Source organism: Symphodus melops, assembly GCF_947650265.1.
Source record: "Symphodus melops genome assembly, chromosome: 14".
NCBI classification, from domain to species: domain Eukaryota; kingdom Metazoa; phylum Chordata; class Actinopteri; order Labriformes; family Labridae; genus Symphodus; species Symphodus melops.
The window spans coordinates 13,505,319-13,521,054 of record NC_136704.1 but is presented as its reverse complement, the minus strand read 5'-3'; the positions used below and the strand labels follow the sequence as shown (position 1 = coordinate 13,521,054).

General features: G+C 38.5%; 1 protein-coding gene across 2 annotated transcripts in view; it reads right to left on the bottom strand.

The window, feature by feature from the left end:
• The window catches only part of LOC306835013 (contactin-associated protein-like 2), a 195,939-nt gene that overhangs the window by 35,197 nt on the left and 145,006 nt on the right, over positions 1 to 15,736 (bottom strand). For both annotated transcript variants that reach the window (XM_079361383.1, XM_079361384.1), the window contains exons 16-17: positions 2,522 to 2,678; positions 130 to 257 (exon numbers count right to left, since the gene is read on the bottom strand). In XM_079361383.1, coding sequence (XP_079217509.1) covers positions 130 to 257; positions 2,522 to 2,678 — 285 coding nt within the window. The remainder of the gene's footprint in view (positions 1 to 129; positions 258 to 2,521; positions 2,679 to 15,736) is intronic.

Here is a 15,736-nt window from a genome sequence, read left to right as displayed (position 1 = left end):
GTAATCCCGTTTACGCTGTTAATCTCTGTACTCACATTTACAACCTAGCTGATTGGTCTAAATGTTGTTATCCTGGGTCCTGAAATATTTTACAAGTTACTCAAAGTCATTGGTTAACTCATCACTTACTGTCTCCTTGGCAACGGAGTGGTCCAACGGTCAGCTTGGCTTCAGATCCTGGTCTGTTAGTGTCGCCCACGGCAACCTGGCTGACTGGCAGGTGTTCTTTATGAATTAGGAGACCCGAATCTTCTCTCCTGTAAGACGAGCCAAAAGAAACATGTTGGTTTAACACGGCTTTTTTGATTTATTCTTCTTTGTGCTTGAAAACTTTTGAGTGCTTGGAACCTCTTTTTGTATGTGCACAAGATACACAGCCAATATGTCTTTTCTAGAGTAAGTCCTTTGGTTTTTAAGGGAGTACTCATAATATGTTTCATACTCTAAACATTTGTTAAACAGTGATTCTGAAGAGGTGAGGTTAATAAAAAGGTAGTGGAATAGTGTTTTTGTTTTCTATTTGACAGTACAACTGTGCCAGATGTTGCAGTAACAGCATAGAAGTGGCATTAAGTCCTCAGTTTTACAATACTGTGATTACATGTGTGCTGTATGAATCGCATTTGATTAATATTCAAATGAATGAATAACTAATGTTTCATATAAAATCACACAATATGACATGTTATATAATACAGTCTAAATAATAATACATTTTATTTGTAGCACACCTTACATTTAAAAGAAAATCTCAAAGTGCTACGAGTACCATAAAACCATTAAAACAATAGCAAGAGTAAAACAATTAAAGTCAGGCAGAGTTAAGAACCTGAGCATAAAACAAGATCTAAAAGCAGTGGTTTTTTTTTTGTTGTTTTCTTTAAGATGTGAACGGATGAAATGTATGGCAACTGACACAGACATGCATTAACTGTTACAGGAGAGGGATGCCTACATGGATAATCAATAATCAATAATTGACCAAAAGAAAAACAAAACTAATCAATCAAATGCCTTAAACTACCAATATCATGTAAAAACAAGAAACAATGTTTTGTTGTCCTCTGATCACATGAGCTACTATTGTCTCATTACACGGGAATCATTATAAACATTGAATGTTCATTAATTGAGGACTTCATGGTGAAAATGTTTTTGAATACAACACATGCATACCCTTTAGTTGGAAAGTGAAACACTGGGATACAATTCATGGTGTTATGGTGTTTCTATGTGCTGCCAAAATGATGGGTAACGACTGGAAATAGAGTTATGAGGGTAATATTTCAAAAAGTCATTCAGTCTAAAAATGAGACAGTGATGCAAAACATATTAATTGAGAGAACAAGACAGAGTGAGACCTATTTGTAATCTCATCAGTTTGAGAGATCAGGACAGAGACATGAAAGTAAATGAAGTCCCTTCTTCTTGCTGAGACACACATACACACTCATACAGGCACAAACAGACAGTGATGCGTTTGATCTCATGAGAATATCCATCAGCTGACTAAAAGAGCTTTGAAACACAAAAGTGTTGGTTGTGGAGGCAAACATCCCTCTTAAAAAAATGCATCATGAATGGTAGAATCCATCATTCAGTCACTTTGAAGTCAGACTCTTCATCAGAGCATCCAGCTAAGGCTGACTGTCCTCTGACAGATTCATGAAAACATTAGCATTAGCAGCAGCGACATTTTTACTATCAGCACAGTGGGCCTGACACATTTCACTGTTTAAGGTTTGTTGATGTCATAGTGCAATGTTCAAATCTGTCAGTGAAGATGTTCTGTTCTTTTTAGAGGTTATGCACAAATTCTGATTTTTTTATTTGACTGTCATACACATTTAAAAAAAAAAAAAAAAAACTCTAAGAGCATATGTACTTATGAAACATAAGATGCAGTGACCATTACAACTTCTGCTGATGGTATAATCTTATGACAGAGGGTAAGTACAGTACTTTGGGCGGCCAGAACCTCAGGTTGGGAACTGATGATCCAAGTTAATACATTTGATCTGGGTTGCGACGTTTAAAATCAATTAATGAATAATCAAGATGCGTTCAATAGTCTTTAATCTTTTGTTCAATCTCAGTCTACAGTAGAGAAAATTCTGTTTTTTTTATATACTGTATATATATATATATATATATACTGTTATATACTGTGGCATGAAACAAACAAACAGATGTGCAGATGCAGCTGTATGAAAGCTCCTGTATGAACCACACACATTACAGCAGAGTGGAAACTTTCCCCAGCAAACTGTTTCTGCAAATTCTTTCAGTATTCACCTTTTTTATATATCTCAAGTATAGTGTATTTAGTCTGTCTTTCTATTATGTGATGTAAATATATATATATATATATATATATATATATATATATATATATATATATTTAAATTGAATTGAATTCAGTTGAAGTCAATGCAGAACTAGTATCACTGGAGAGAAGTCAATCAATACATGACTGTGTGTTTGTGCTCCTGATCAACTTTTTTTGAAGAGTCTGTCTTACCATTGTTTGTGGTCGGCGTCACAGTTGCAGTCGTACTTTTGGTCAGTGCAGTTTCTGTTGATGCCGCAGGCACACTTCTGGATGCCGGGTGCCGAGCCCCCCCAGTAGAAGTGCTTCTCACTACCTCGACCCACCCACCACGTGTAGGGGGTCCCATCTGTGGAGAAAACAAAAAAAAACACAAACAACAAAAACTTTAGTTTGTTTTTTGGAAAGAGCTCGTACTACTATAAATAACATTCATTAGAAACAGGGAAACTTCTCCTTACTGATTAAAGGTAGGGTTGGTAATTTTTTTGAAAACTAGCATGATTTTCAAAGTATCATTCCCTCAGGGCTCAGTCTGCACCCACCCCGTCCCCTATGTGCGCACTCAAAAACTGCGCACCTCACTTAAATTCACAAGCATCACTGGTCCAAAAACAGACCTCAGCTCATGCTTTGAGTGTGAGCTTGTGCATGCACGGGGTAAAGAACGAGCAGGGAGACATGATTGGTTCCTCATGGCAGACATTGGTCAAACTTTTTACCGGCTTACAACTGCAAAGATGGCAGATTTTCTTCTTTCCTTTTTAACACACATAAATAATTAATGTCTGTCAGGACCTAAAGACTATTTTAACCAACATCTAAGTAAGTGTATCTAGTATCTAATGATCAACCCTGCCTTTAAGTCTCTTTTGAGACATACTGCATATAAACAGGTAAACTGTTGATGTGGGCAAAGATTTGAAGTGTTTCGGTTTTTGTGCAGAGAGAAATAGAAGGAGAAAGCTTTCCTGGAAGACATGGGGGGGGGGGGGGGGGGGGTCATCATGCTTGAATTAATGTTGATAAAGAAACTATCTGCAAACATGTACTGCTCAGTATTCCTTCACAGAGGTCAAACATGGTATCTGCAGTGCTAGCAAATAGACATGGACGCAAACACAAAGTACATATAAAAAAAAACAAAAAACTTTCTTGTCTTTAAAAGGACAAGACTTTTGCTCTTCCATCAGCCTGCACTTAGACTCAATAGACCTTAAAGGCCTCGAGAGTAGGGGATTCATTTTCAAGATGTATTTTAGCTAACTAGAGAGGAACAACTCCATAAACTTTCTTTGATATAGCTTTGTGCCTGTTACTCTACCTTTGTCACATCCCTAATGTTTAGTGTCATTATTAAGCTGGTTATTAAATCATTACTTGTAAGAGGCCTTTGTCTCATTAATTTAATTTATAATGACGGCAAGCAGCTGCATGCTGAATTAAATTTGTTTTCCTCACGTTTTGAACAGCTGGATGGTAAAAGCCTTCGAGACTGAGAGTCACAGATCACACCTGTGATTTAAGACGTCTTCTCAAACACACTTAGGGTTGCTTTTACATCGATCGAGTGCATACTAACGAGTGAGTCACTGTGTATGTAAGTATTTGTCTCAACACTTGAGATGCCTCAGTGCGTGCTGATGTGATTGAGTGCTTTTTTAATGGTAGAATGTGGGGTGAAGGATTACTACTTTTCAAAAACAAAGGTAATTTTTCTTTGCTCTGCCTGGATAATGTAGTCTGGCTCAAGAAAGTAACAAGGTGGAGAGATAGGTGGAGATATGTTGGTGTCTATATCATGATCACAGAGAGAGATATATAGAAATATTACTTCAGCACTTTCCCTGAAGTGCTGATTACTATATATATATATATATACACAACAAGTCCTATGAGCTTTTCCTCTTTATTCTGGGAAAATAAGCTGCATTGTCAATATCACTTTGTCAAATTCCATCAGACAATGAAATCTCCTGAGTCAGATTTCTTCACAGTAGGGGACTGAAGAAGACTTTGATGCTGCACAATTGAACTGAGAAGTGAAATATTGGATTGTAATCTTTTTTTTTGTTTCTTTTGTTTTTAAACTCCAGGACGAAGCTGTGGATGTGTGTGTGTGTGTGTGTGTGTGTGTGTGTGTGTGTGTGTTGAATACACACTCAGCCTGTGTGTGTTTTATGTGTGTGTATGTTTGGCCTTCTTGACCTGTGGTGTTTATTGTCCCCATAAAGAGAATCTCCTGGCTGCTGTTCAGTCAAGTTATCGTTGACAGGACTAACACTTTCTCCTCAAGAGACATCACAATCCTCTCTCTTTGTGTGGACACATCTCTGTGTTTATGTCTAGCAACTTTTAGTACATAAAATGTAAAATGTGTATATTAAGTAACTATACTTAATAAGCATACATAACCAACAGTTAATTCAATATGTTATACATTTAAATGAGTTTAAAATTAGAATGAATATTTGTTATAATTAGAATTGGTCACTTTTTACATGCTTCTTCATGACAACGGATATTTATACTTTATACTCGACGAGGGAGTCAGTTGAACAGATGAATACACACAGTCATGGGTGTCTTTGAGATTGTTTCTCAGCTTTGTCATGGTTTGGTGGAATGATGTGGTGACACATTGATGGTGTCAGTTATGTCGTGAAGGTGCAAGAGGAAGTTTTGAGCCCAAACGCTGTGGCTGTTTTTTTTGTGGAGTGCTCATTCTCATTCTCAGAGGTTCCACTTTAGGATATGGTTACTCTTTAGAGTGGAGGATGTTTGTGTGTTATGATGCGTGTATAGTGCTTTTCTTGTGTTCTTGCTACGTAAAGTGTTCACCAGAATAAACTAATTCTAATGCATACACTGCCGATGAGGCAGTGGGAGCGACATTGAGTTTGGCGTCTTGCCCGAGGACACGCCCGTGATGGAACCCATAACCTTCAAGACAACCGACTCTAACTGAGTCACAGCAGCCCAATAAACAGTTCATCTGCCCTCTGTATGATTTAGAAAGAAAAGAAAGGGAAAACATTTGTCTCAATAGAAACTACACATTGTTGTCCAATGCTCTGGACAAAGACAAAAGTTTTCCCCATGCACACATTCAATCTTGGAAAGAGCTCATACAAAGGACAACCAGAGTGCCATGTCTATTCTCTGTTGTCATGATTTGCTCCACGATTTGCAGAGAGTATGTTGTCTCCCATCTGCACCTGCTGCTTATTTTTAGCTTCCTAGTCTCTTTGTTTGTATCGAGATCTAATAGAGACACAGAAGTCATGGTCTGGGATCTCTACAGTTTTTTTTGTTTGAATTATTAGAGAAGCTAAGAGAAAATTGTGTTTGTATTGTCTTTGTCCTTGTGTGTTTGTATGTTCTCTGTGTACTTGCCTTGCTCCCCTGTCTCTTTCTATTGTCTCAATCGTCCTCCTCTCCAGGCCACCCATCCATCAATTTACTTTGAGAACCTCTCCATTTCTTCAGCCGAAACCATTGTCTACGTTGTGATGGCTCTAACATATTTAGGCGTCTCTCTACTCCACACTCCCCACCTTGTCCTTTCTATCTTCTTTCTTTAAATCTCTGAGGCCTCTGTGTCTATATCTCTCCGACTATTATGTCTCTCTACTTTTTTTTTGCACATCTGGATCTCTATCTCTATCAGGCTTTTTTACCCTCCCCTCTCTTATATCTGGTCTCACATTTTTCTCACATTCAATCTTATAACAGTCGGTCTCAGCGGCATCTTTCTCTGCTCTATGCATGTACATATACTCGAATTCTCCAAGACCCTCGGTTGTTATTTTTTTGGTCTAATTATCGTCACCATAATCTGCTCTTAAACCCACTCTATTTGCAAACCACCCATGCCCTGATGCCGGTCTGAAGTTGTGTTTAAAACCATTCCTTTCGTTCCCTTGACGCTTAAAGGGCTTCTAGCGTAACTTATGGGGTATATTAAATTGGTCACCAGACAGACCCCCTAAGTCTGTCAATACATTATATTTAAGTAAATTAAAGCAGACTACGAAGCAAAATTAAATCAAGTTGAAATAAATTAACACAAATTCAGGATAAACAAACCATTCATTTTGGGTAACTTTTAAATCAAAACATCATATAACAAAAGATGTCCCAACGCTTGGAGTTAATAACCCTTCAAAAATCCAGTCCAAAGTTTATGTCAGTTCCAAAAGGAAAAAAATATATTAATGAAGAAAAAAGGGGCGTGTGAGCTGAGTGGGTGTGTGTGGGTGAGTGAGTTTGTATCTTATAGTGGGGAAAAGGAAGGGGAGCCTGGGTTTGGGAAAACAGGGAAGTCCGGAGGTGAGGTAGGAGAGAGAGAGAGAGAGAGGGGGGGGGGGGGGGAGATATCACCTGTCCCAGGTTTTTTTAGGGTAGAGAGGTTAGGTTGGCAGGTTAGTCTTCTCCCAGTCATCCAAACATGAACTGATCCATGCAGATCCCTGTCACCAACAATCCCACTAGAAACCAGTGGGATTTTTTTTCAAAATCCAGAGAAACAAGGCAAAAAAAAACAACAAAAAAAAAACCTCCAAAAGCTTAGCATCTCCAAAAAAACATACAGGTGGTTTCACCTCGTTCCACCTTTTTCTCTTTTGTCCACTGTCTGTCTCTTTGTTCCTCTTGCCACTCTCACGCTCTCAGGTGCAATCAATTCTCATTTTCTTCCCTCCAAGACACGCCCCTTTTTTCTCTCTGCTGTGCAGCAGGTGGCCTCTGCCCCCTGACTTCTACAGTGTAAATGTAATCATCACCAATGCAACAAGGAACCTCAAATTTAGTCCTCAATGTGTTTGTCGTTGTGATGCCATCTGATACACAATCTTACCCATTTAACAAGATTGCGGTTGTCTAAAGTGCTATGATGGTGTATTATTAAGATTATTAATCCTTCCAAAGGATCACATCTGAAATGTAGAAACAGAGTAGGAAACCTTATATGAATGACTTTACGAACCACCTGTACGAACAAACAAATCCTTCAAACCTCCATTTACTGTATGTGGTGCAGGGAGGAGGTGAAAGAAGAGTGGGGCAAAAATCAGCTCACTGTGACCTGTGGTTTCTTGCTGTTTACATCACAACGCACGGCAGAATGGATGAGGCAGGATAAAGAATTATTTCAACTTTTCTTTTTTTTTTTTTACCTCAGAGCACCCGTAACGCGAGCCACCTCCCTGACAGCTCCGAGGTTGGTCACATCATTCAACACAATGTTCTGCTCTAGTAAATTCACTTATCGCATATCTCTGCGCCAATCTACAACTCTTCACAGGTCATTAGTGAGTGTATCCGGAAAAAGTCCTCAGAAAGAAGAGCTGGAAGGAGAGAAAATTAATATTAATGGTTGCACTCCTAATTGGCTTGTCTGCATGATAAAGGACACAATAATCCAACTTTGTCACTCTAGTATGCACTCAAACCAGGCTGAAGCCCATAAACAACCATAATTATCATCACTGATCTCAACTGTGTGTATGTCCTTGTGTTTATGAACATAAGTCAGATTTAGTGTCCCCCCCGTCTCGGTTAGTGCTGACCTACCAAATCTCTGCATATCACTCAGACTTGTCATCTGCATGCATCATAATCACAGAAGATCATAAACAACTCCATTGGGGTCAAAGAGGCAGCGATGACACAAAAAAGAAAAGAAAGAAAAACTTGGCAGAGCTGTCCGAAACAGGAGACAGAAATAAAGCTGATAGGACCTCAAAGTTAAATTCAACAACGGGGAAAAACACGACACAAACAAAACCAACGATGGAAGACATCCAGCCATTCATCTGCTTCTTCACTGACATGTGGCTCTTTATTACAAAACACAATCCAGTGTTGTGTCAGAGAAGGCTGTGTGCCACGAGGAGAAATACAGACGAATAAACGATGGACGTGTATTCAAACACGGTGGGGTTTTGTTTGCCGCTGTCACACAGGAAGTGACAATTTCGATCAATCAACTGACTGCAGTGTTTAGCTCCACCTCTGAGGGTCGGATTGATATACATTGGCACCCCAACAGAAGGGTACTAAAAAGTTGGACGGTAATTTGGGAATCTTTCCCGGCTTTAGTCAATGGAAATGCCACAAAAGATACTGAATAAAAAAAACAAACATGTTTTCTTTCAGGCATACATTTTATACCCACTAAAGACAGCACTGCAACCCACATTTGGATCCCAACCCACCACTGCAATAGTTCATTTGCCAATAATTGGAACAGACTGTAAAGATTTGCTAACTTGACATGTAAACTCTGAGTCACTCTTCAGCCAAACACTCTCTTTTTTTCTAGCTCCAAAATACAACATGGGGACTATAAAATACCAAACTCCAGTGTCCCAAACTCCAGTTGACAAAATAGTGGATCAGGGTATCTTTGGCTATTAGTTTTTACAGTCTATGGTTTGTCAACATAGTTCAAGTAGAGCTAATATCTGCCTTTTCCTTAACCTCTGACTCTTTTGCTTTATTCATAACAATGCTAATTTAAAACACTCAAAGCTTGTGTGGAGATTTAGCATTGACAATGTGACTATATAATTGAGAGTCACTGACACTTCAAAAAATTAAAATGCTGTTGCCCCGAAGTTAAAAAAAAGCACATTAAAAAAAAAAAACAAAAAAAAAAACTCTCAAGTAAATGTCAAAGACAGAGTTTGAGCCTCTTCAGACAGTGAATACATTTCAGTTCTATACACAGCGTCTTGAAGACGAGAACGGAGAATAACCTCTGACACTCCTCTCAAATCCAGTCTCTTTCTCTACTAGCCTGCTCTGTGTTTGCAGTTGATCTGCAGGTGAAGAGGTCGACCTCACAGAGCCAGACACTAACCCGCTGGGCTTCTCCATGAAAGCCCACAAAGACCCAGCAACCTTCTCCATCTTATTCTACCTCTACTGCACACTGTCTGTCTCCCGCCTTATCTTCTCTTAAGTGCTTTATCTTCTCTCTCCTTGGTATTCCCATCTCCCCCATCTCTCTGCTCCCTTTCCCTTTGTTTCCTCAGTGTCAGATGTCTCCATCTTAGCTTGAGTTATTGATTTCTGTGAAGGTTGACTGCAGTTGCTGCCTTTCTTTCTCGTCTTTTCACCTATCTAACTTCCTGCGTTTTTTTCCCCTCTCTCTTTGCTTTACTTTCAGCCTTCTACTATCATTTAATTAAACATCATATCCTTCTTCCTTTAGTGAAGTCTCTGCCTTTCTATTCTTTTTCAGGGTTAGAGTAAAGCTAAACTTTGTAATAAAACTGTTTTGTCTGTTATTTTTTCTCCATCTTCTACCCTGCCTGTATGTGATCTGGACGGAGAGCTTATATGATTGTAGTTTTTGAAATGTCCACTGGCAAAAAAAGCCAACATTTAAAATATTTTAAAAAATTGAAAATACTTTTTTTACGACAGAAAAGTTACCCCTTCTTTCCAACATTGACGAATGCATGAGCTAAACTGTTATGAAAGTTCTGTCCCTTTAGGTAGGTTTTAAAGAATAAATATACACGTCTTTTTATGCATTCAGGATGGCTTTGCAAGCAGATTTCTGTTATTTAAAAAAAAAGACAAAAAATAACTTAATTTTTTCTCAAATAATGTGTATAAGAAAACTAAAACATGATGATGGACACAAACCTCTCTCTACAGGAGACTCAATATACCTGGTTATAGTTTCATTTTACATCTCAGTCCCTCTATGTCTTCTTAGGAGACTCACCAGGTTTTAATGTGACAGTGATGTTTTGATAATCATCCTCCCTGTAGATTTTGGGAGACCTTCCTGCAAAAATATTGAGTATTAATAATATGAACCAGACACTGCTGAAAGAGCTCACATTTCTTCCACCCATGTGTGATTTACAGACAACTAATTTGCTGCAGGCAGACCTTAGTAATTAAAGATAAATGTTCTGGCTTTGTATGTCTTTTTCTAACTGTGGAACCAATTTAAAATGTGAGAAAACAAGTGGCTAGTTTTTATCTGGTTCTGTGTTTGTGATGTTTTAAAACCAGCTTCAGTTATTCTCATTAAGTAACTTCTGCTTGGAGAAACAGGTATTTTAACCTGAACATCTGCTTTATATTATTTGCTTCAGGATAAGGCTGTCTAGTATGGCTGAGCTTTATCAGAAACCCAAATAAAACTAACTCTTATTCTGTCTCATTTGCTTCAAAAATCCACATATCGTTACTTTTCAGTCTTTACATTAAGAGTATTAGAGGTCTAACTCCTCCTCGACAGTGGTTTCTAAGTGACAAAAAAAGAGCACTAATCTATTCTGCTGTAATCAGGCTTTGACCTGGCTAATGGGGAGCACACCCCAGGGTGAGAAGTAATCAGATAAAATGAACAAGAACACTAACATACATGAATGTGCCCTTATGCACATTATACATGACATGCAGTGAATGACTGTACAGACGCAACAGTGTCATGGTGATCCTATATGTTTTTATATTTCCGTACCTTTGTTATTTTGTTTTTAATGCTCTGTTTTTGCACATTGTGCAGTATATTTGTTTTGTTCTGTATTTGTGTGTGCCAGTTTGGATATGTTTTTTCTTCATTGATTAGATTGGAAGCTGCTGAATGTTTGGCAGCTCTTTGAGTGTAAGACAAAATAGTTGATAAAAGGAAGGCTTATCAAAACGTTCACACTCACTTCACAGCTGTATGCGTGCTAACAGCCAGACGGGTGTGTCTCTAGCCTATGATAACGATAATATCACAATATAGCAATTTTTCGAATAATGGATACAAGACATTCACACAACAACATATCAATAAATCTAATTGACTCAAACATTCACCATACACTTACATATTCGTGTACCTGATAGGTTTTATTCATCTTAATCATTGTGAATGTCTGGAACTACGCATCAAGGTGCTCGCAGATAAATGTTATTCTGCAATGCTTTTGTGTTGTTGCTATTTTTCCTAATAGTTTTAGACTATCGCAGTATACACTGTGGTTCAGAGAGAAACAAAATAAGTGACATATTCGCCAGTAAGGGACCAGATTAGTCAACACAATCATGCCTGGCATAGCTAGCTAAGTAGCTTGGCTAATAAAGTGACAAAAAGGCCCTGAGGCTCCACAGTGAGCATATTTCTCTGCAGACAAATTAAATCTTAGCAATAATGAATGTAACACAGCGATCATATCACATTGAAGACAGTTAACACTAAAGAATAAAATGAGCTAATATAAGTGCATGCAGCAGCTATAGTCAGTGATTAACAGTGGCTTCATCATAATGTTACTGGGCTCAATGGCTAAGTTATTATCCAGCATAAGTTTAATAATGGTTCAGGTTTCTTACTGGTTACTCTAAAACTTTAGCGTGACGAGGAAACTTGCTGGAGTAGAACAATGGGGACCCCTGGGAGCTCAAGAGACACTGTTAAGCGGGTCAAGAGATTTCTTTCAAAATGGAAAATGGTTTAAAATTGCACATTTTACCATTTAAGTTTTAAATATATACAAATGTATGATGGTGTTGGGGCTATTGTGTGGTGTCCCAGTGCTAGGGTTTGTAGTGTGCATGGCTGTGTGCAATGTCGGATTTTTAACGCACTTCCAGGGACAGTGGGGATCCGCAGTATCGAGCACCGTTATATAGAATAGAAGACCATTGCTTTGAGCCAAAAAATGTTGTGGCATGTTTTGTTATTCAACTTTGGTATCATCCTGATTGGTATAGAGACAAGTCAGTCTACACAGTTAAAGGTTTGTGTGGACAGGGTGGCATGTAGCAAACTTTCCACAGTCCATGCATCAGAACTGGAACTTCCAACTTTATGGAAGAAAAAAAATACAGCAACATGTAAACAACCTATTTATTCACTACCTTTATGGTATAAAACAGTAACTGTTGAGTGCAATGACTGAGTCTGTGTAAATAAATACACGTGATTAAACACCAGAAGAACATGCAGTAAAATGAAAAAAAGAATCTACGGCAGACAGATGATTTCTTGGGAGAGACATGCAAGGAAAAGATTAGCTGTCATGACCTGCGAGATTGTTTTTTAGCAAACAGTCAATAGAAAGCATATCTGTCAGTGAGGGAGAAAGATGAGGCCAGAGAAAGAAAGCATGCAGTAATTGGACTGAAGGTTGATATAAGAGAAGAGAAACACTGATATTAAATCACAGGTTTCTGAGAGCTGAAAATGGCAGATTCTCTGCTCTAAGGCACAGCAACACTCACTGGATGTTGCTTGTTTTCTCATTCCATTGTATTTTTATTGAATTTTCCCTCTCTGGAAACTTTGTTTTTGGAAACTATACCAACAGGGTCGAGAGAATCCGGCTACATTGAACTGAACAGGGCCGTAGCCACCACTGAGGACATGTCCTCTGTATTAAGTTTCATTTAAATTAAAACCCTCGTTATTTTTTTCTCTTCAGTTTTGTTTCATTAAAACCCAAAGTAAACACGGGAGCAACGTGACTGCAGGTCTATTTTTAGAACGGCAATTAAATGAATAAAAGCAAAGATGCAATGCAGTGGTTCCAGGCTGCTTTAATCAAAGTTATCATTCGTTACAGAAAGAGAGGCAGAGGATGATAAGGCAAAGAGGAGGAAAGGTGAGAATGGTAATAAGCTAAGAGAATGAGAAACATAGTGAACAAGCCTACAGATGCAACAGATAGCCAACAGATGGTAAACTGTGACCTATAATCCCTAAAGTGGATATGATTTCTCCAGGATTTTCATTTTAAATTGAACTTTTCACTTTATTGGAAGTCTTTCTTTGTAAGTTGACAAGCATATACTTGAAGTTACACATCAACAGGAACAAGAACAAAAACGTGCACAAATCCCCAATGCTTTTTCCAACTCTCCTGGAGCTGGAGGGAGACTTTGCAATAGGAGGCTTATTGAGATAAAGCATGCGGCCTTGAGGGAGACAAATGTCTGCTCTGCCAGCCTCCTCTGCTCTGACAATCTACAGAAACTCAACCCCACCCAGCAATCTACAGCAAACGAGGGAAGGAGAAAGAAAGAGAGAGCGATATTTCAATTCTTCGCCTTTTACAATTCATCACCTCGATCTAAGAGCAATCTGTGCAGCTAAGCTATCGCTCCCAGGAAGAAGAACTGGGATTCTTCCATCAAACTGTCTGGAAAAGTAAGATGCTGTCAACACAACTTCTATCATTCCTCTTGAAAGGCTTCAAAACGATCTGATGTCATTTAAAACACGCAATGCTTTCTTGCAACATCAGTGATCAGTGAATTCTGTAAAACCAGTCAAATGCAGCACAAACAATGAAATGAATTTATGTGATTATTAAACAAACTAAAGCCAATTTACACCACCAGCATTGACAAGAAGCTAAAGACTTCACTTTGAAAGGAGTAAATGTTTTAATCTTTTTAAAATGGCATGTTACCAGAAGAAACAAAAAACTTGGCACTTCATGTTTATGCAAAGATGTATCCTCAGTGTATGCATGTTTGAGTTTGATGTGTTAAAGCGCCTCTCTAAAAAATTTAAAACCATTAAATAAACAACATACAGTAACTGAAGTCTGTTTGTTTTCATCCAGATGAAGACACGTTTTCCTATCCTTTATGGAATCAGACGCTTCTTCAGCAAAAACAGAATACGACTGAAAAGGTCCATTAGTGTTAATTCTCAACTCTAGGAGACTGTGCCAATTATGCATATTGCTCAGTTCCATGAAAAGTGGTCCATTAATGTAGCAGATTGTTCAGCGCAAATTAGAAATGTCTTTATAACAGCAGAATGCCCATGACACAGCTCTCATTTTATTTCTTAATTTTCTAACTGTCATACTGTATATCCAATAGATATCTCGTTTATTTGCATCATTTGTTTCGAAAACCATCTGTTACACAGTAGATGATTCTGTACCTTATAGCTTCACCATACTGTAGGTTAATTAGTAGAAAACAGTCTGTGTGTTGCATATTATATGACATGACTTCTCTCCACTCCTACAATCAAGGGTATATCACTGCTCATTGCTTTGTTGTTCTGTGAAGAAGAATAAAGCATACTGGACTCCAGTGCTTATTTTAGAAGAACATTCTGTAAACCTTAAGAGTCCCATTTGAGCTTGAAGAATACTACGTAAAGAATCAACGTGTTGAAGCGTTAGTAGTCCAGATTGAGGTTCATTCAGGGTCCAGATCTTAAACAAAAAGACTCAACAATACCACCGGAGATATTCAGCATGACGAGTACTAACTGATGTGAAGCCGGTCTTTGAAATTATAACTGTATTTTGGTAGCTAGATCTGGCTTTCTCACACACTGTAGAGTAGATACACTTTAAACAGAAGAAGAGACGGGAATAAGCGAGACCAACACAAGAGTTTCATGTTCAATGACAGAGCGATGGGCTGGAGGAAAGCTGAACATTTTAGAAGGATTGTTCGTCAACAAAGTAAAAATCCACAGTGTGATCCTATTAACCTGCTCGAGGTTTTGTTCTGGAGGCATTGTGAAGTGGGGGAAGCACTGCAGAAGCAGAAAGCTTCTTAGAACCACAGGGGTGGAAGGCTAAATGACAGATGATACACAGATTTAAACACCACGGGATGGCCCAAGGCAAGCTGGGAGACACAGACGTAAGTATAGTAGCACAGGCACAGTGAGCGCATACTCGAGCAGAAAAACTCAAATGGACTCTTATCAGGCTTTCAAAACCTTCCATGTGCGCGCACACACACATGCACGCACGTATACACACAAACACACCTGATTGGGCTGACAGGACTGCACCATTCTAAAAGCTCATCCATCTGTTGATAAATTGAATTTCATAGGGAGTAAGTACATTGATGACCTTCTTTCAAAGAAAAATCAGGATACAAACTTTTTAGCATTGATGCTAGTTATCAGTAATAGTAGGCGTTCTTGCAGCAGAAGTTAGCACAGTTTGCACAATGTTGTTTAATGGGTCCATTTTATGTCATATTGACTCCACAGTTTTATGAAGAATTCCAAAATGTACTATTAGCTTTGGAAGCTTACAACAAAGCTAGAGGGGGAATCCTTTTTGTAAAGAGGTTTAGCTATTTGCAGCCACAGAAGTGCCTCTCACTGTGACTCCACTTTTAGTTTCCGGCTCATCGTTGTTGACGAGTCTTGCAAAGCAACCTGAAAATGGATTATGATAATTTCATGAGGAGAAACATAAAGCCTCCATTTAACCCCCTGCAGACTTCTTAAAAACCCTTATTCTCCTCTTCTGTCCTTGTGCTTCTCCTCTGCATTTTAGTCAACAGTTGTTTTTCTCTTCTCTCCCTGCATTCTTAATGTCTACTTCTGTTCACTTCCTCAACATCAAGTCCTGTTGTGGTGTCTTTAACCCTGTAAGACCCAAATATAGAAAAACC